Here is a 21688-nt window from a genome sequence, read left to right on the forward strand (position 1 = left end):
CATACCAAATAGACAAAGATACTGTAAAAAAATAAATGTATTTACCGTAGCGTACTTATTACTACAAATCTCGAAAACTGCATGGGGTGATGTACGTACCTACGCTCGTTTCAACACAACCACGTGTGGGACGATCGCCGCACCGATGCAGCCCTTTAGAGCGGTGATCCGCTACACGCCGAATTACACAACGCACTCTTTGCAGGATCGCGCTTTATATTTCCTATTTTTGTATTACTATCAGAGGTGGGACAAAGTCATTGTTATGCAAGTCCAAGTCGAGTCGCAAGTCATCAAATTCATGACTCGAGTCTGACTCGAGTCCAAGTCACATGACTCGAGTCCACATCTCATAGGTGGGACAAAGTCATTGTTATGCAAGTCCAAGTCGAGTCGCAAGTCATCAAATTCATGACTCGAGTCTGACTCGAGTCCAAGTCACATGACTCGAGTCCACATCTCATAGGTGGGACAAAGTCATTGTTATGCAAGTCCAAGTCGAGTCGCAAGTCATCAAATTCATGACTCGAGTCTGACTCGAGTCCAAGTCACATGACTCGAGTCCACATCTCATAGGTGGGACAAAGTCATTGTTATGCAAGTCCAAGTCGAGTCGCAAGTCATCAAATTCATGACTCGAGTCTGACTCGAGTCCAAGTCACATGACTCGAGTCCACATCTCATAGGTGGGACAAAGTCATTGTTATGCAAGTCCAAGTCGAGTCGCAAGTCATCAAATTCATGACTCGAGTCTGACTCGAGTCCAAGTCACATGACTCGAGTCCACATCTCATAGGTGGGACAAAGTCATTGTTATGCAAGTCCAAGTCGAGTCGCAAGTCATCAAATTCATGACTCGAGTCTGACTCGAGTCCAAGTCACATGACTCGAGTCCACACCTCTGATTACTATAATTAATTTAGTCATGAACATTTTATATGGTGCAGTACTTGCGTTGTTTACGTTGGCGTATGCAGCGTATAAAGTACTGTAGGGAATATTTGACACTAAAATCAAGCGTAGCCACTCTTCTTTGAATGTCACGCACGCAGTGCCGATCGCCGGATCTGGGTTACAGCATTTGGAGCGCTTCTGCCCGTTTCGCCGGAGCGGCCCCGAAACCGCCGGATAATGTTGGAAGCAGCCGGATAATCGATGATCAACTGCATGGTATTTATCAAATACATTGGCATACATCATGAGTGGAACACACCACCACCGGTGGTGGATTCTAGAGGGGACACACGGGGGAGGGGGGCATAACCCCTCCCCCATGCGTCCCCACCCTCCCTCTTCACCCCACATTGAGTGCCCAAAGTTGGTATTTACTAGATAAAATATATGGAATGCTTTTGTCCAAAAAAATATAATGAGTGCAGGGCCCTTTTTAAACAGCTTGGGATTTAGGGACCATACCACCGGGTTGGAACCTCCTAGACCTGTCTCTGACACCACGCGTGTGTTAGTGCCGTGCATTTGAAGCTTCGTCCTCGGGGAGCAGTATTCACGTGGCTCTCATCATCATCATCATCCGCAAGGGTGACAGCTGAACTTTGCACCGAGTCAATGGTTTAACAACCTGGCAAGGAGGCTCACCGCTTCAGCTGAGTGGCTTGCACGCCGATGGTCACGTGCTCAAATCCGGGTTGGGGATTGACTCGCCCCGTCATCACTCTGGGGTCGATAAAACGAATACTGTACCATGTTGTCGAGAAGTCAACGGTGGGTTGTTGTGTAATCTACAAGGGTAAATATAAATGTTTCTGCTCCTGATCTGAGAGTGGACCAAGTAAGGAACATTTTATAAAGTCAAGCAAACACGATTTAAAGCTGTCGTGACTGCAGGGATTCATCTTCTTGGTTCTTTTGATAAAGTCACGTAGAAAGGAAGTAATACAATAATACAAATTAACATAATAAAACAATTCTCACGACGTTTCGGCCACAACGCAAGCAGCCGTCCTCAGGTGGAGAACATGTCCGTCAAGTAGACAGTCTGAATGGCACGCTTCCATTCTACGTGACTTTACCGAAAGAACCAAGAAGGTCAAGCAAACACGTGAATAAGCTGGATTTAGGAAAGTTTTTCTTTCTACCATCGACTACACATACAAGCTGTCAATCAGATCCTAGCATAAGACTATTTAAGATGTGTAGCTGTTGACTCGGTGGAAACTGATACAGGTCATCGATGCTCTCACAAAGCAAGTCCTGTATGGTTAGATGTGTACACGTCATCGCAATGCTTTATAAAGATCGAGCAGCCACACTCCGAGTACAAGAAGCAACAACATGACAATCGGAAGAGCGGTGGGGCAAGGGGATGCACTCTCACCGAGGATGAACAACAGATGAGCAAATAAAACGGAGAAAGCATTTGCCATCTCGGATGTGCTGACGAACATGTGTACACATCTTAACCAAGGTATAACAATTTCACTGCAGTAAATGATTGCAGAATATAACAAAGTAGGCCGTGAAGTTGGGCACAAGATGAATACGAGCAACACAAAGGTCATGCATAGCAGATGTTTTCAACGATATAATCATTGTTAAGAAGACAGTGGGATTTGCAGCTATAAAATGTGTTTCAAGTTAACGAAAGAGGCGAACCAGGGCAGGTCAGAGATCTTTTTAAAACTAAACCTAAAAATTGAAACGTAGCATATCAATTTGCGCGAAGAGGAACGTCTTAAATCAGTGCAAATACTGCCCGTCGTGGCATATGAATGGAAAAAATTACACGGACATTCAAGATAGAACACAAACTAAGACGGTGCACAGAACGCACGGAGAGCTGCACGCTTAGAATTACATTGAAAGACACGAACATGGGAACACATGGGTCATGGAACACACGCACGTTGAAGACATCATATTGATTGTTAAACTAAGCAAGTGGGTGAACTTGGGCAGGACTCCATCGGTCAATGGACGAGATTGGTGACGGAATATCAGCCCAAGGGTGAAAAAAACGTGCCCCGAGAGGAGGACAACAACCGCGAAGACGGAGCAAACGAGATGGGCTCAGGTGCTGGTGTGAAAATGGATCGTGGCGTGGCGAGACGGTGAAGGGAAGGCGACGGGGCGTTGGGGAAACGCCTTCATCCAACAGCGGACAGACTACGGTGGAAACGACCCACGGGGGGTACGCAGATCACGCGCGGTTCACGCGCGGGGCGAATGACGGAGCGCTTCGTCGTCCCCGTGAGCGCCGCGCAGGTAAAGCGGCGCAGGTGCCACCGCGGGAGCTCCCCGTGTCGCGTGGCGGTCGCCATCCTCGTCCTCCTGCGTGTGCCACCGGCCTCCTCTTGGCCGCTCGCGTCGGCTTGCCCGGTTCGACTAGGGTCCCCCCATCCCTGGCTGTGCCCCCGCCTCGCCGTGGCCACTCTTAGAGGACGTCGCGGGTTTGTCCAAGAGCGAGGACGATGGCGGTGGTGATGGCGAGAAGGACGATGAGAACGGGGAGGAGGAGGAGGCGGAGGAGGATGATGATAATGATGAGTCCATAAGCGTTGAGGCCGGCGCGAGGCTTGCCCGCTCCGGCTGTGTGGGAGCGGGCAAGGCGTGCACGGGCCTCCAGATGAGGCAGTAGTAGACGGCGAGGATGATGGCGGCGAGGGACACGGAGAGCACGTACACGAGCACGGTGGCGAGGCGCACCCACTTGCGGTTCGTGTTGCCCGCCACTTTCGCCTTCTTGTCGCCCGTGTAGGTGGGCGCCTTGTCGGGCCGCTTGGCCCGCTCGTCGGGCATGCTCACACCCGGGGCCCGCACGGCCCGGGCCCGCGGCGCCTCCCGCCTCTCCGTGTTCCCGGAGCGGGCGAGGAGCCAACGGAGCAGAATCGTGGCTTGCCTACGACGACGGCGATGGCAGGCAGCAGCAGTAGCAACAGCAGCAGCAGCTAGTGGTGGTGGTGCAGATGATGGAAAGAGACCGCGTGATGACGGCGTCCTTACTGCGAGAGTCTCAGCGTGTTGAGTTCAGTCCCGCACAACACGAGCAGCCGCAACAGCAGCAGCAGCAGCAATGACGCGCTCGTGTCACCGCGTCCCTGCAGCGTAGCCCAGAAGCAACGGGGATGAATAAGGCGCCGTATTTAACGCAGCACTTTGCACGTCAAAGCCAACGCAGCAGGGAGGCCGCCACTCGTTACAATAAACATCGCAGCGACGCCACTGTGGAGACAAATAAGAGGCATTAGCCCCCTTCCAGTTTGGCGGAATCTTGGCAGGGGATGTGAAAGAGGCCGTGGGGCGCAGCTCGCTCGCAGCGGCGTTCAGCACCCCCTGAGTGGTGGACAGCAGCCGCTTGCCTTGCCCCCCCCCCCGTTACAAAACAGCCGAGGTCGCTCGTTCCCACGCGGACACCCCCACCCAGCACCAGCGGCCGAGCCTTTGTCACCACCTAACGTGGTGGGGTCGGGGGTGGGGGGGATTTTATATCTACATCTTCAGTGTAAAACTTACGTGGGATGAGATGAGGTCGCATTTCGACTCTGCAGCCGCTACGGGATCTGGCAGGAGGAAGGAAGCGATGTTGCGGGGTGTGTTTGGAACCACGAGGCTCTTTTACATCAAACGAGTAAAGCAAACAGAGCATGCCAATACGGCCACGCTAAGCCCCAGAGGTGGCGATAGGGTTCAGCTCAGGGGTAGGGAAAGTTCCGCGGAGGTGGTTGGCTCGTGTGGTTATCGGGTCATGGCTCGTGTACGCTTGGTTAGGGTTGGGTCTGGTCGCCTGGCGTAGTTGGGATAATGGGCAAGGCTACGATCTGATTTCACGAGTGTAGTCAGGGTTTGGGGTCGTGACTGGTTGGCTAGAGAGGCGAGTGGGGTGGGGCTAGGAGTGCATGTCAGGATAATGTGGAGATGAGGGGCAGTGCTCGTCTGAGATTTGCTCCCTAACGGTTTTCCCCTCCGCACATTTTTGCGAATGTTCCACTTCTGGCGTCTAATCACCGTGCCCCGTGACGTAATCACTAACCACTCATTCAATCATTGATGACAGGCAAACGAGACCCCCCCCATCCCCGCTCTCCCCCGCCCTCCACACCTCCCCCCTGCACCCCACCGCTGTTGTGAGGTGGACTACAGGGATTTCAATAATCGTGGGTGCAGTGATTGTATCAGCAGAGCTTCACATAGTCTCAGGCTCTTTCCATAGGTCATAGGATACGCGTGACCGCAAAGAAAACCAACTAACGTGCAGGGTGTAACGCACGCCACGGCACAAATGTCTAAGCCTACTTGCTATGCTTCCCTCTATAGGCACGGGTGCCTTTCTCGGGTCTTTCATACACCAGATTTAAGACACTGGATTTTGTTTTCAGTCCGTCTCTTCACGTAAAGATGAAGTGTGTGCTAGATTATAATCAGCCTGTGCTCGAGTGCTGTCGGAAGTGTTTCAGCGCGTAAACGTAACCTGCTGGAGCACATTGGTGCGGAAAGCTCACATCGCCCGTGTTCAATTGTCCAATTATGCATTCACTCGTCGAATAATTCCCTGCAATTAATTGTTTCGCGAAACACTTGGAAGGCTCGTATCGTCGGGATCTGGGTGAGAGGCGATTGCATCGCAGGACACCACCCAGCCGAAACCCGCCACTCCCACCCCCCCCGTTTTTGCTTTCTTCTCGCTTACCCCGCAAACAAAGGTGAGCGCACGATCGGTGCGCTCACCTTTTACGCTCGCGGACGACAGAAAGAGAGTTGCGCCTGCGAGCGTGGAGCGCAGCGAACGAAACGACCGCACGTCGTTCGAACGAAACGTCCACACATCGTTCGCTCTGCGCCCATCGACGACGCCAATGGAGCGGAGGCGGCGCCAAAAGCGATGACAAAAAACACAGCTCACGGCGAGGGTTGACACCTGCAACGTCGACCCCGACGTTGCGTGCCTACCGGGTCAAGAAGCCGGACGCACAGTTGTGTAAAGGGTTCGTTGCTGTTACGAAATGATTCGTCGCTGATCTGGGCGGCGAGAGAGGAAGAGAGGACAGCTGATTGTTCGGAAATTATGGAGCGGCGCCCCCAGGTGGAGCCTGGCTTCAGGTACAGGTACAACTACCGATTTCTTTTTTTACTTAAAGCTTTCGTGACTGCAGGAATTAGTTTTTCTTGGGTCTTTCGGTAAAAGTCACGTAGAAAGGTTCAAAGAAAATAAAGAAATGTATTGTTTGTTCAAAGAGAATAAACAAATATTTGTTTTGTTACTCTTTGGTTCTTTCGGTAAAGTCACGTAGATTAAATAATAACATGAAAATAACTAAATAAAATAAAATCACGACGTATCGGAGACAACACAAGCTTCCGTCATCAGATGGAACAGCCACAGCAAATTACTACAGTAATTTTCATCTACGTGACTTTATCGAAAGAACCAAAGAGTATAGATCCTTGCAGTCACGAAAACTTCAAATCTAGAATTTGTTTTGTTATTTTATTTGAACCTATCTACGTGACTTTACCGAAAGAACCAAGAATATGACAACCGATTTTGTTTACTTTTTATTTTACCAGGTAAGACCCACTGAGCCGTTTAGCTCTTTTTCAGAGGCGAACCTGGCCACGAATGATAGCTCAACGGAGTGGCTTGTCATCGTGCGGAAATGTAGGGCAGCCAACTATTCTCTAAACGCGTGATGTTGATTCTAAATGTAAAGGGAAAAACCGGAGGACCCGGAGAAAAAATTCACGCCACCACGGAGAAAAAGAGAGAGAGAGAGAGACGCAAACTTTAACTATACAGCAGGCGTCAGGTTCGGGCTCGAACCCACGAGACCTCCTGTATACCACGCAGAGGTAGCTAACATCTCGCCACCGAGGTTATACTCAACAACCTCATCATTAACAGCCACGATCAATCCACTGCTGAATAAAAGCCTCACTTTTTTCAGGATCCTGTGATGAGATACTCCACCTAGCACCCGGCACACGGACTGGCGCTGCAGCTAACCGGGCTAAGCCTCTCGCCTGGGACACAGACTTACAAATGTTTGCAGCGTGCAATTCGAAATTATTCCACAAATAATATTACGTATGCCGAACTTCTTTCGCACCGTACGTCGCGCAAACGCGCTAATCGTAGGTGTGGGCTTAAAGGCAGTCAATAGGTCTTGTGTTCAAATCCAACCTACGTTTTTATATTTTGCACTTAATAAACAATCATATTTACATTTGTTGCAGTGTTCGTCAGCATGGTAATATTAGAATAGGTTTCCCATTTTTATCTGTCAACAAAACAGGTGTTAAGATGTTAAAACACCAAACTGAAACCTTTTACAAGGAATCATGTCTGCATTAACCACAATACTTGTGGTCAGAATAACATTTTAACACATGTTTTGTTGCCAGAAAAAGGGGAAAACCTATTCTCATATTTTGGTACTGGTAAAGCAGGTCCCATAATGATAATATTAAATAAAAGTATGAACACTAAATGTGCTATTGTATACAAAAAAAGTGTATAACTCACCACCTATGAATTCTAAGTTAATCATTTGAATATGACAGTAATCTTTTACCGTGATAAGACACCAGGGGGCTCTCAATAAGTATGGAGTGCAATGCTCAGCCCTCACCACAAGGCGGCGGCAGCAGTCAAGAGGTCGCGAGTTCAAATCCAACCTCCGTTATTAAAAAAAGATTATTTAACTTCATAAATAATCCTATTTACTTAATAATTTGTTGGAGTGTTCATCAGAATGATAATAATAAATACAAGTATTTACACTAAATGTGCTACTGTATATATATATATTTTATAAGTTTCCACATATGAATTATAAGTTAATCATTTGAATATGACAGTAATATTTACCGTGATAAGACACCAGGGGGCTCTCAATAAGCACAGCGTGCAATGCTCAGACCTCGCCACAAGGCGGCGGCAGCAGTCCAGAGGTCGCGAGTTCAAATCCAACCACCGTCATAAAAACATATATATTTAACTTAATAAAAATCCTATGTACTTCGTCATTTGTTGCAGTTATATAGCTCAGGAGCAGCCCTCGTTTAGAATTGTCCTTCCTCAAAGGGTCCTCCTCTACCGGAGCAGATAGTATTCCCGTCTTTGCTCTACTAAGTGTTGGTCACCTAATATACAAACCTATAGCCCATATTTTCAACCTGTCCATCAAAGAAGCATCAGTTCCTCTAGAATGGAAACATTCCTATGTTCGTCCACTTCACAAAGGGGGCCCTAAAGATGATCCAAATAACTACCGACCTATCTCAATTTTGTCCCCGTTGATGAAAATTTTTGAAAAATTATTGAACTACCAAATTATCAGTTTCCTGTCCGCCAACAATCTATTACATCTAAAACAATCTGGGTTCCGAAAAAAATACAGCACCACATCTGCTGCATTAGACTCTATGAATCACATTTACAGTAGCCTTGATAATAAGCAGTACTGCGCCTGTCTTTTTCTTGACTTGTCCAAAGCTTTTGATACAGTAGACCACAACATCCTGCTTAGTAAAATAAGTTGCCTCGGTTTTTCCGAAAACACAGTAAAATGGTTAAAAAATTACCTCTTTTCTCGCACCCAAACTGTATTCACAGATGGTTGGAGGTCAAACAGTGTTAAGATAACAAAAGGGGTTCCACAGGGTTCCATTCTCGGCCCCCTCTTGTTCTCTCTTTATGTAAATGACTTGGGCACTGAACTGGATTATTCCAGGGTAAATCTTTTTGCAGATGACACGGTACTAATTACTGCTGGCCGCTCTCCGGATGACGTGATTGCTAAGCTCCAGAGTGATTTCAACAAACTACAACATCAGCTAGTTGCTCTTAAACTAGTCCTAAATCCTGCCAAAACCAAGGTGCTATGCTTCTCACCAGGACTAAAGCGGGAAGTTATTTTCCCCAAATTACATTCCTTAAATAATGATCAAATAAAGCAAGTTAAGATCTATAAGTATCTTGGGATCATCCTGGATTCAAAACTGAATTTTGAAGATCACATTGATTATATTGGGAAAAAGACAAAAATTAAAATTGGTTTTCTATATCGACACAAGCACTGCTTCCCCCCTATGTTCCGTTTGGAATTGATTAAAGCTACCATACTGCCTCTACTTGATTACTGTGACATTGTTTATAAATCAGCCCCAAGTACTGTACTGAAGAAGCTTGACTCAATGTATCACTCGGCCTTAAGATTTGCATTGAACTGCCCATATAGGACTCACCACTGTGACCTCTACATTGGGTCAAACTTAACATCTCTGAATGTTCGACGGCTTGTGCACCAGATCTTATTTATTCATGATGTACTTGCAAAAAAATCTGCAGATTACCTGCTGGATCTCATCTCTGTTTCAAAGAACAAATTTGACCTAAGGTCTACACTCATTTACCAGCTTAATATTCCCTATTGCCGTACATATACTGGAGGAAGGGCCTTTGCTATTGATGCCCCCAGGGTCTGGAATGCTGTTGCCAATAAATTGAAACTTGAGTCACTACCTATGAGATCTTCACTCAAAACTGCTCTAGAGGAGTTGTACACCCCTAGCTGCCAGTGCTATTCAGTGACCTAAAATAAAATGTTTCGCTCCGGATGATCGCTACAAAGTATGACCTGTGTTTTGATTTAGTGTGCTGATCTTAAAGGTGGAGTGACTCATGCAGCCAGCTATGGCTGCAGGGTTTTGGTAGTACATGTTGTTTATGCCATTTATTGTGAAAATTCTGTCACAGTTCCTATGATTGCTTTTTCATTGCTTTCATGGCTTTATTTTGGTGATTTCGAAAAGTTTATTGGTTTAGCCATGTTTGTTTGTTGTAGTACAGAGTTAGACTGATGGCCTTAATTTAAGCTGTCTTGTGGTTGTTGTTGTTGTTGTTTGACTTGCATCCCACTGGGATTTTTGCACACAGCGTTGGTGTACGGTGTTTTTTCTGCAATATTTTGCTGTCTTTTCTTGGATTTTCTGTTTGCACTTAGTCACATATTCACTTTAAGATGTTTTTTTGTTCATGTTTTTGTTTTTTGTTTGTTGCGGTTGCACCCGATTCAAGAGCTGAATGGCTCACAGGGCTATACCTAATAAATGAACTTGAACTTGAACTTGACGTCGTAGCATCGTAGTTGTTGTGAATGCGTTGTTTATGTTTAGTTTACGTTTGTTTTCCCGCCATCACCCACGTGACGCTGCCAGAAGCCCCTCCCCCACACCTATCACCCCCACCCACCCCCTTCATCTCCGTCGCTTCCAATCACACCCGCAGTTACTCTCGACCCCCCCCCCCTCTCGTCCACTAATGGTAGAGCAAGGCGCGTGTGACGCACGCGATGGGCGTGGTGAGGGGGGGGGAGTAGTGTAACAGCCAATAGGAGCGCGCCTTGTTCGTCGGCGGTCTCCCCCCCCCCCACACACACAACAGCGATGGCGGACGATGTTCGCGTGGTGCGGGTGACGGCGAGAGAGCTTTGTCCCGGAGCCTCCACGCAGCCGGGTAACTGCTCACACGGGCCCCGCTTCGTTACCCCGTTACCACACACGCAATGCCCGGCTCCCCTCACGATTCGTTACCGCGTTAACGACGTCAACATCCCCCCCCTCACTCGCTGGGGGGGGGGGTAGGGGTCTCAGAGAAACGTGCGCGTTCACAGTGTCCCGTAACGCGTTGCCTCGCATTGACAACAACAACAACAATAATAACAACAACAATAACAACAACAGCCGCGTGAAGACGTCAACGTTCGGAATTGTGTGTGTGTATCGAGGGAGAGAGATCGTCACGGCAGAGCGACGGCTTTTACGGAATGACTACTGTGGAGGTGGTAAGGGGTTTAAGATGTTACTCATAGCTCGTCAAGAAGTGGCAACCTGGCACGAGCATGGGACCTCCTTTGGTAGTGTTAAAATTCAATATGAGAATAGGTTTTCCACTTTTTCTGGCAACGAAACAGGTGTTAAGATGTTAAAACGCCAAACTCAAGCCTTTTTGCAAGCAATCATGTCTGCATTAACCACAGAAACTTGTGGTGAAAATTGAAAACAAAAACATGCTCTGACAGTATATGCATTGTCTTTGAAACGGATTTGTCCACACCAGAGACAGCTTTCTTTCGAGTCTAGTCTCAAAGTGTTAGACCAGAGGACGCCAAAAGGCGAACAGCACAAAGACAATGCCACTATCAGAGTGATGAGGGCTCGGGGTGAGCATCTACATCATTGGACCTCCTTTGCCAGTGTCTGGCAACAAAACGGGTGTTAAGATGTTAAAACACCAAACTGAAACGTTTTACAAGGAATCGTGTCTGCATTAACCACAGATACTGATACTTGTGGTCAGAAGGAAAAAAAAAACTGATAATATATGCATATCCCGTGTGGACCAATCAGTTTCAAATACTGCATATATTATCAGTGTTCTTTTTTGTTTATCTCCATGTTGTATCTCTGCTTCTGTTGTACCTATAATTGTTCTGTTTCTCTCCCTCGTATCCTCCAGCCTCTCGCCACACACATCTCCGTGCTGCGTTTACCCACACTTGTCTCTCTCACACCGTCTTCGCCCCCCAACCACACACATCTATATGTTGGAACATCTGTGAAAAAGAGCTTCATAGCTTGTCGGATTCCTCCGGTATATGTAAATATTCAGATTCTGACATCATCCTCTCTGTGCACATCTCTGTCTCCCACGCATCTTCTGCACATCACCCAATGAATCTCGGGCATCTCCTCACAACGTCGCTGCTCTTCACGTGGTCTCGCCAATGACGCAATCATAGCGGCCTCATCTGTAGTGACTGTCAGGCCACGTGAAGACACGGGGCGCTTAACCGATGTGCAGCTTTTTGGAGCGCACGGAGTGGTTTGGAAAACTTCCGTCAATAGGAAAGTAGCACGTGTGTGGAAATTTGTACAGTAGGCACAACATTTGAATGAAATCGAGGACTTGCATTTGCGCAACGTTAACATATAAATTCGGTTTTTGGTAACCTTCAAATTAGACGATATACGTAGAAAAACAAAGAGAACTTAACGAGGTTTCAATCTAGGTTCACGTGTTTACACAGGAAAACCTCGGACTCGAGACCCTCGTTTAGGATGATTGCCTCACCACCATGTTTGGCAATACCATTGACACGTGAGAGGAAACAGGAGAAACTGGAGAAAATGCATGCGTATGAGGGGATAACACTCAACACTGCCATCTAATGGCCAACTTGCAGCCACACACCTACCTATTCAAGTACCAACCAGGGTCAACCTGTCATAGCTTTATTTTTCCGACGAGACGGGCTCGCATTAGGGAGGCTTTATTGTAGCTCGTGTTGCTTTTTTATTTCCAGGAGAGTGCGCAGAAGCTCCACGGCAGCGGAAGGAGAACCGGCGCCCGGACATTGCCCTGTACAAGCCACGGGGGGCCCGCGAGCAGCAGAGCCCCGCTGCGAGCACTGAGGAGCGAGCGCTCAGGGAGGACGTGACACGATGGTCCACTGCCAGCAAGCGCAGGGGCCCCACCGAGCAGCCCTTGCGCATGGCGACGGATCGCGGACAGAATTCCTCCGCGGGCAGCACAGATGTCGTGAGCTCGGGCACTCAAGAGATTGAGCATAAAAGCTCGGCGAGGCGCGCAAGAGGTCGTGGCGGCGGGAAAGCCGCCACTGAGTGCACGGAGAGCGCGGGAGCGGACGGCGGAAGCCGCGCATCCGGAGGGCGGCCTCCATCCCGGGAGGAGGCAGCACAACACGGCAGGAGGCCTGAGAGGCAAATCTACCGCCCGGCTAGGAAGGGGGATCCCCTTCCGGAGTCCAAGTGGGGTCTTGAGGCCCCCGAAAACAAGGCGACAGTAGAGCTGACTGCTACTTTGGAGCGCGTTTGCCTGAGTGGCGACCCAACCGAGGACTCGCACGGGCGACCGAATCCCAGCAAGCAGGACCTTGATGGTGCTCAGGAGCACAGAGCTGAGAGGAGCGCAGGCAGCGAGGGCGCCACGAAGGGGAGGAGGTCGCGCAGGCGGCGGAAAGAAAATAAGGAGAAAGATTACGAGGGTGAGGGGCTGCTTGCGGAGAACACACAAGGGGATGTGTCCAGCAGGAGTGACAGTGATGTCAAGGCATCCAAAGAGGCGCATAAGTGCGATCAGCCAAATGCGGCGAGAAAGGGTACGGTGAGGAGGGACGTAAAAAACTCAAGTGGTAAGCCAAGTAGAGGTGAGCGTGCACTCAATGACCGCTATAGGAGAGCTGCTGATGACAGGACATTTTCTGGCATAGGTAAATCACGCTCAGAAAAAGACACAAATAAGAGAAATGCTCGGCACGAATGCGGTTTTGTGAGTTCGGACCCCGAGGAGCAGAGTCGGTCTAAAGCGACGTCACGCACGAGGATTCAACCGCCCGTGGCGCCGAGCGCAAAGGCCGAGGCCGAGAGGGCGGCAGTCGGTCCCGCACGACGCCTGCGTGGCCCCCGCCGCATCAGAGGCTACCACCCGTCCGAGAGCGACAATGGGAAGCGCCGGCGCGGCTTTAGCGACTGCACTTCATCCGACTCGGCAGAGGAGCTCGGACGCAGCGATTTGGAGGCCGAGAAGAGGGATGAGCGCAGTTCTGCGCCGCTCGGCAGCCCCGTTGCCGCAGCCCTCGGTGGTAACTGGCGGCCGGCGTACCGCGACAGCGAGAACCGACTGTCCCCGGGGGCCGGCGTGCGGGACGGGCCCCGCGCTCGGGGAGGGGGAGGAATCCTCTTCCTGCCTCGCGCCGTGGATGCCGCTAGCGACGCCCCTCTACCGCCGTGCTCACCGGACCGCGGGACCCACCGCGATGCGGGGAGGGGTCAGCGTGCTTTGAGGGGCCGCGGCGGCGATGCCTGGCGCCTCTGGGACCCACGGAACCCGGAGCGGGCCCCGGCGGGAAAAATGAAGGCGCCCGCGCTGCTCTTCCACGACACAGACGAGGATGACAATGGCTCCCCCTCAAGCCGCGAGGAGCCTAGCGTTACGCGCCTTCCTCCCTACCCCACCACGTGCTCCCCTCTGCACTACCGCCTACCGGGTCGCGAGCAGCCGTGCACATTCCCCGTGCCGTACGCGTATTCCATGCCGTCATTCCCGGGCATCTCCAACGGCTCCATGATGTACCCCAGTGCCATGGCATGCGGGGTGCTGCCTGGTGAGCTCTAGGGCATCCTCCCTCATCCTGCGGGGCTGCTCACAGCACTGGCTTTAAATGCTCATTCCACGAGACGGAAACACCAAACTTCAGTCCACTTTTATAGTTAAAAATTTGTGGGGTAGGGTACTGGTGAGGTATGACGCGACACCTATGTGTCTGCTGGTTGTTATATGTGTGTCTGAGAAATGCTACTCGTGTGTTTACTGGTAGGTGTGATGCTACGCCTGTGTATGTAATGCTGTGTTCTTGTGGCACTGTTTCATGTGCATGCTGGTGCATATAATACTGTTTGCACCACTATGCTGGTGGAGCTTCCGTGCTTTTATGTGATTGTGACTGCGCGTGTATGTGTGTGGTGTTGTGTTGGTATGACGCTGCTCAATTGTGTGTCGGGTTTCAAATTTAACCCAGGTTTGTTTACTACTACCACTTTTATTTTACCAGGTAAGGCCACTGAGCTATGGAACTCTTTTTCAGAAGCGACCTGGCCACAAGTGATAGCTCAACAAGGTGGCTTATCACATGGGAATTTATTAGCCAAATATTCTTAACCGTGCATTTTTATTCTAAATGTGGAGGGGAAAAACTGGAGGACCCGAAGAAAAATCCACGCGACCACGGGGAGAGAGAAAGACACACAAACTCCAAATATACAGGTGTCTCGGTCGCGATTGAACCTATGACCTCCTGTATACCAGGCGAGGTAGTTAAAATCTCACCACCTTGGCGCCCTAGGTAAGACCTCAAGATAACAGGATTAGTTTCATTTGCATAAGTTACCTGGGTCACCAAAATGGCAGAAAATGGCGTAAAAACAAGTATAATAATGGAGTGAATAGAAATCGGAGCAAAAACAAAATGGAATAAGAACAAAAAAAACGCATTACAGAGGAAATAAAAAAGTGCATCAATATTGATGTTAAATAAAACGCATTTCTTGTCACAAAATGTTTCTGGCAAATTAATAAAAAAACAACATTGGTAGTAATATTTGTATTAAGTTACAGAAACATCAAATTGGATTTGAGATGATTATTACACTCGTATGTAAGCATATGACTGCTGAAGCTGTTGGTGTGTACGTGTGTATCGCTTGCTTGGTGTGATGATACTTTTCTGCACGTGTGCTTGCGATGTTGTGTTGGTGTGACCAACACAATTTGACACGGTAGTCAGCCAACCCATGGCTCCTGGGTCTGTCCCATGACCTGTCAGCGAGCCTTCGACACTTCCTGTGGCCTCCAAGTGCACCTGACTTGCCACAGGCGCCGAGGTGACGTCACCTCAACTTAGTGGCGGCTCTTGCTGCTGCTGTTGTTGTTGTGACCGGTCACGTGTCCTATGCCGCTAGGTGGCTTCTACGGTGGCTACACGGGCATGGTGCCGGCCCTGCCACTGAGCGGTGGCGTGCAGGCTGAAATCAAGACGCTCCTGAGCGCTGCCACGGCACTGGAGGTTCAACTGGCGGCTCTGCTCAACTGGGACCGCCTCGGACCTCAGGATCAAGATCTGGCGGAACACTTGCGGTAACGGCGAGCGGAGTTTCACTTGAAGTTTTTAGTGGGATCCGGACGTTGCGGCGCGATGTGTGACGGTGCTGTGTCATTGTGGCAGATTATTTTAATCTGCGGTGTGCGGTGATGGTGGCACAGTGAGATGGATAATATTGGGGCACCTTTCCAATGATTTAAGTGATCCTTTTAAAAGTATTTTACGCGATAATTTGCACCATTGTGGAGAATGTGAGTAAAAAAATAATGAAGGAGAAGATTATCCCTTTTAGCACATCTGTCCCTCCAGATTAAAATGTAAATTGTTTTTACACATTTACTTGAATATTGAATGACGTTTAAGTTTGTGTTAAGGTGTCTTCCGCCAAAAGTATTTGAGAATCCTATTAAGGAAAAGTTTTCTCACTCCTCGCATAGGGATAATGTGAGGTCTGTTTTGGAGTATGTAAATTCTGGGGTTCGTGCTGTATGCGAGGCAAGTTCTTGGGTGGCAGGGGGATGGGACTGATATTTCACGAACATGGCGAGTTGGTGAGAGGGACGATGTGGTTACCGCGTGAGTTTGTGATTCGAGAGGGCTGCGCTCTTCAGAAATAAACCCTCTTCCTCCCCCGCAGCACTCAGCTGGTGAACGTGTACGAGCGCGCGGTGCTGACGGACATCGAGGTGTGCGAGCGTGCCGGCGCCGAGCAGGGCCTCTGGAAGTACGGCTTCTACCAGGCCATCGAGCGCCTGCGCCAGCAGCTACGCGACTCTGCCAGCCACGACGATGCCGAGAGGGTCAATGCACGCCTTCTGGGCATCCTCGACGAAGTGAGCGCTGGCTCGCCTTCCTGCCCAACTGCACGCCCACCCACCCACCTGCACGCCCGCCCACCCACCTGCACATCCGCCCACCTGCACAACCCGTGCACCTGCTTACCCGCACACATGCATCCCCGCCCATCTGCACGCCCGCCCACCTGCATGCCCGTCCATCTGCGCAATCCCACACCCACCTGCACGCCCACCCACCTACATGCCCGCCCACCTGCACAACCCGCACACCTGCATGCCCGCTCGCATGCACACCCGCCCATCTGCACGCCCGCCCACCTACATGCCCGTCCATCTGCGCAATCCCCCGCCCACCTGCATGCCCACCCACCTACATGCCTGCCCACCTGCACAACCCGCACACCTGCATGCCCGGTCACATGCACACCCGCTCATCTGCACGCCCGCCCATCTGCGCACTCCCCCTTCCATCTGCACGCCTGCCCACCGACCTGCACATTCACCTCCCCACCTGCACGCTCACTCACCTGCACATTCACATCCCTGCCTGCACCCTCACCCACCTACCTGTGTACTCACCCCCGCCCACCTGCACACCCACCCTCCCCGCAGTCACTCCTCATCCACTGGCATTCTCATCTGCGTACCTATTTATGCACCCACCCACTGACCTGCACCCTCGCTTTCCGTCACCCACCCGTGCTTGTTCACCCATCTGCTCGCCTAGTGAGCGAACCGGGCTGTCCACCTGAACTACATCTGCGTCTCCCACGACCCTGCCCGGCTGTACCTGAGATATGTGATGAGTCGCATGCTTAAGTGTGTTTCCCTATGTGCTGCCGGCGGTTTGTAGGGCCTGTTGTTCTACGCGGGCTTGCTGCGGAGCCTGCAGGATGTGTACGTCTTCAGCCTGCAGGAACTCGACGAGAGCCCGCCCGCTGGTGCCGTCAGTAAAACTGTACGTGGAACGAATAGCACTGAAATTAAAACGTGTAACCCGTTTTGCATTGGGAAACTGGGCTCTGCTGGCCCAGTACCACCAGCCCATTCTGAGCACTGAAGGCCATGATCCACTGGGGACATTTTTCAGCAATAGTTGCTTAGTCCTTTTTGCCGCTTTGTAACAATATAATTTAACATAATCTCAACGAATGTGATCGCAGCGCCCCCTAGTGAGCAGTTGGAACTGCAAATTCCATATTCTTGGTTCTTTCAGTAAAGTCACGTAGAAGGGAAATTAGAAAATAATAAAAATAAACATAATAAGCTAAAATTCTCACAACGTTTCGGCCACAACGCAAGCAGCCGTCCTCAGGTGAAGAACAGGGCTGTCGGAAAGACAGCGTCCTAATCCAGTCGGATCGCAGAGGGATGTCACGTCACTCTTGGTGGCTTCATTTTGAGTGTCATCTCTTGACGCTATCGTGTGATGTGTGATGGTATGATGGGCCATGATGGTTTATTGGGCCTCTAAACCACTGCGGCAGATTTATATCGGCTGCACACTGCCGTGATTGAAAACTGAATCCTTTTGCCCGCCAAGTTGGTCGCAGTCGCTCATGGTTATTGTGTTGCTGGCAGTAGTTGCCAATAAAGATTGCCTGAGTGGATCATGGCCATCCCTTTTCCTTCCTTCCCTACCGTCCATGGCCAAGGGACAGGGGTGGGGGAAGCTACAACTATAATGAATACAAATGTTAAAATGTCCTTTTCCTTTTTTATTCATCCAGACATATGCTGAAAAATAGGTAATCGCTTTTTGAACAATTGACTTGGTTGGGAAGTTGGGATTGTGGTCTGGGATTTGTGTAGTAGTAGACCCCATGGACTCATTTCTTAGAGTTGATAACTTTAGTTTTGGTGCCATTTATTAATTCGTTTATTCATTTTTTATTTTGCTTGGTAGTATGGTTTTCATTTGCTTGGCATGTATGTGTTGGGCTTGTTTTGTGCCGTACGTAGCCAAACTCGTATATGGGATTTGGTCCTTATATTTAATTAATTTTCTGCGTTGTGGGATGCTGTTGGCATGAATGACACGATATAAAATTCAAGTATTATTGAGGCTCTTTTCCAGGAGAGTCTCGCATTAAGGTGTTGGATTAATTCCATTCATGAGTGTTTTGCATATGCATGGAAGCCTCCGTACCTAAACAAAACCCATGCTTACAAAAGGGTAACACATTCAAGGCCTCGCGTGGATTCAAGAATCCCTTGCTGTGTTGACATTTGCCGGCTATTGTACTGCTGTTTGGCACTTCATATGTATTCTTGCATTCATTTGCATTGCACCCATGTTACCGTGTGTGTCTCTGTTCTCTCTCACCTTGTTAAACATCCTGTGTCACGTGTTGCTCTGTGTTGGGGAAGTGTGGTGACCAATTCCACGAGTGGCTCAAATATCCATTATTTACGCGGCAGACAGGTATGAACTCAGGGGTGTTGAAATGTGGTAGTGGTGGTTAGGGGTGGCTTGCAGGCCCAACATGTTAACCAGGGGAGTTGGAGATGAATGCATTTTGTGTGTTCCTGTGTGTGTGCGAGCAGGTGAAATATGCATTGATCAGCGCTCAGAGGTGCATGATCTGCTTAGGAGACATTGCTCGCTATAAGGAGCAGTACAACGATACCAACAATTATGGCAAGGCCAGAAGGTGAGGTTCAGAGGTTTCAGAGTCTCAGCATCCCATTTGACATGTGCCTGCGACACTTCACTTTCACTGTAAGGCCTTGCTTGCTCACAAGCTGACATCCATGGACAAGGCTCTATCAAGAGGACAAGTGTAAATGTCACTAACACCGATTTTAACACGACCTTGTGACATTGAATGAAAACTTATCGGCGGCGGGTATGTGGGGTTTATATTCTTGGTTATTTCGGTAAAGTCACGTAGAAGGGAAACAATAAAATATGATGATTGCTTGTGTTGCAGTCGAAACGTAGTGAGAATTTTATTGTTTTATATTTTTATTCTTTTATTGTTTCCCTTCTACGTGACTTTACCGAAAGAACCAAGAATATGAATCCCTGCAGTCACGAAAGCTTTAAATCAAAATTTACGTGGGGTTTATTGAGTTACGCGGGTTACCCGTCAGGCTGTGTGGCAATGACGTCTCTGTACGTCCTTATGGGCTGTGCTCATCGGCGTCACTGACGCGACATGTCTGCTCATTTGTTTATGTTACTGCACAATGTCTTCAGCTAAGTTTGCATTTAGAAGCTTTTTAAATCTCAATTGTGACGGCAAGGTGGATTTAGATTTATTCTGTTTCGCGTATTTGTTTGATCGTCAGACGGCCGTATATTCCAGCCGTCATTGCACACACCACGAGGCGCTTTTTCCTCGAATTCACCATGGCTCCCTGCAGCAGAAGAGCTCTAGAGCCCTGTCACCTCTAGTAAACACCCTAGTACATTGCTGCCTACAAGAGTAGGCTTCATGCAACCTACCTATTTAGTAGGCCATATTTTTCAAAACATCACAATCGTCCACGATCTGTCCACTACACGATGAAGGCATCCCAAACCCAGCGCCTTTCACCAACGGCTTGTGAAGCAACAATCCTCATAGATCCAGCACACGAGCTGATTTTATTGCTCCATGTCGACAATGGACATCCATTTGTGGGTATGTTTACCTCCTTTGGCTGCTCCTATGACGTAAATCTCAACCACTGCCATCATCTTTCCCGCCCCTCCGATTAGAGCGGTTGGCTACATACGGTGCGAAATAAGTTCCACGTACATACATGCACAGAACATGCCCTGCCCGAGCTTTCACGGTCAATATATTGTATCTTAACCTGTGCATGTATTCCTAAACCCACATGTTCCTCTTGCCATTCCAAACATGCACCTCTCCATGCTTCATTGTACCAATTCTAGATTTGAAGCTTTCGTGACTGCAAAGATTCATATTCTTAGGTTTTTTCGGTAAAGTCACGTAGGTAAAAAATTAAAATTAATACTTTTATTAATTTCACTTGATACAGCTATCGGGCTGTGACGGTTACACCTGAAGACGGACGCTTGTGTTGCCTCCGAAACGTCGTGATTTTTATTTTATTTTTATTTTACTTTTATTAATTTAAATTTTTTACCTACGTGACTTTACCGAAAAAACCTAAGAATATTCATTGTACCATTTGCAGCTTCCATTGACTTTCTCATCTTACTAATCACTGATTCATATCGTACAGGCACATTGGTATGTTCCCTTTCATGAAGTTTAATTTTCCAAGAGTATTCCAGCTCCCTGTCATCAGTCTCTTTATTGCATTTTTTGTTCTTTGAACCACCTTTAATAACTGCCCTCGGCTTACACTGCTGTGTTTTCCAGTTGTGCCCCTCTCACAGATATCCTCAATTGTTTAGTGAACTTGTTGTGCATAATTTACATATTTCTCATGTTTATTGTTAGCCCCACCAGGCAGCTTTCAATATTAAATCTTTCGATAATTATTTCCGACTGGGTATTATAATCATGAAATTATCAGAAAATTTGAGACGTAATATTTTCCCAATGTATATTTATGCCTTTATTTCTCCAGTCAGATTTCCATGAACCATCTTCTACTGTTGCTGTGAATTATTGTAGTAAGATTGTGTCTCCTTATTATATACTCCCCTTTTGATGCATATATTTGTACTTTTTCCGTCAACATGAAGTGCGGCTGTTGCGGCTTTTTTGTAAACGGTTTATCTAATTTGTCAAATGTATCCTCAAATAAATTGCGCAACAAAAATGTTCCCTCTACAAACATACGGTCATCCAGAGCTCGCTTGAAACGGGGAATAATTTATATCGGCGTGTCGTCAGCTGGTAACGCACGGTATGGAGTCTAGTTGGCGAGTGGCGCTGTCGCTCGTGCTGAGAGCTCTTTTGTGCGTCCCGCAGCTGGTACCTGAAGGCCCAGAAGATCGCTCCGAAGAATGGGAGGCCTTATAACCAGCTGGCCATTCTCGCCATATACACGGTGAGGCGCCGCGTCTGTCTGTGCCCCATCAGCACCCGTTGGTGGACGCTCGGGGAGTAGCGACTGCCGACTTGCGTTGCCTTGTCACTAACACTAAACAGCCCTCTGATAGGGAATCCTCTTGTCAGTACAGGTTTAGTAGCCTTTACCCGTATGCCTGTATCCGTTCATGCATTGTTTAGTTTACAGGTTTTTTTTGCTGTCGAGGTCGTTGTGACCTTTTCAATCAGTCATCACAGTTTTTTCTCGCACAGATTGGCACTTTCAGATCTATTGTGG

General features: G+C 48.7%; 1 protein-coding gene across 3 annotated transcripts in view; it reads left to right on the top strand.

The window, feature by feature from the left end:
• Positions 1 to 10382: 10382 nt before the first annotated feature.
• Positions 10383 to 21688, top strand: part of SMG6 (SMG6 nonsense mediated mRNA decay factor) — a 184546-nt gene continuing 173240 nt past the window's right edge. For all 3 annotated transcript variants that reach the window (XM_078873763.1, XM_078873764.1, XM_078873765.1), the window contains exons 1-7: positions 10383 to 10471; positions 12321 to 14141; positions 15496 to 15670; positions 16273 to 16468; positions 17286 to 17390; positions 18980 to 19086; positions 21331 to 21409. In XM_078873763.1, the coding sequence (XP_078729889.1) occupies positions 10402 to 10471; positions 12321 to 14141; positions 15496 to 15670; positions 16273 to 16468; positions 17286 to 17390; positions 18980 to 19086; positions 21331 to 21409 (2553 nt within the window). In that variant the 5' untranslated portion in view covers positions 10383 to 10401. The remainder of the gene's footprint in view (positions 10472 to 12320; positions 14142 to 15495; positions 15671 to 16272; positions 16469 to 17285; positions 17391 to 18979; positions 19087 to 21330; positions 21410 to 21688) is intronic.

The sequence above is a fragment of the Lampetra fluviatilis genome, chromosome 37, assembly GCF_964198595.1.
Source record: "Lampetra fluviatilis chromosome 37, kcLamFluv1.1, whole genome shotgun sequence".
Classification (NCBI taxonomy): domain Eukaryota; kingdom Metazoa; phylum Chordata; class Hyperoartia; order Petromyzontiformes; family Petromyzontidae; genus Lampetra; species Lampetra fluviatilis.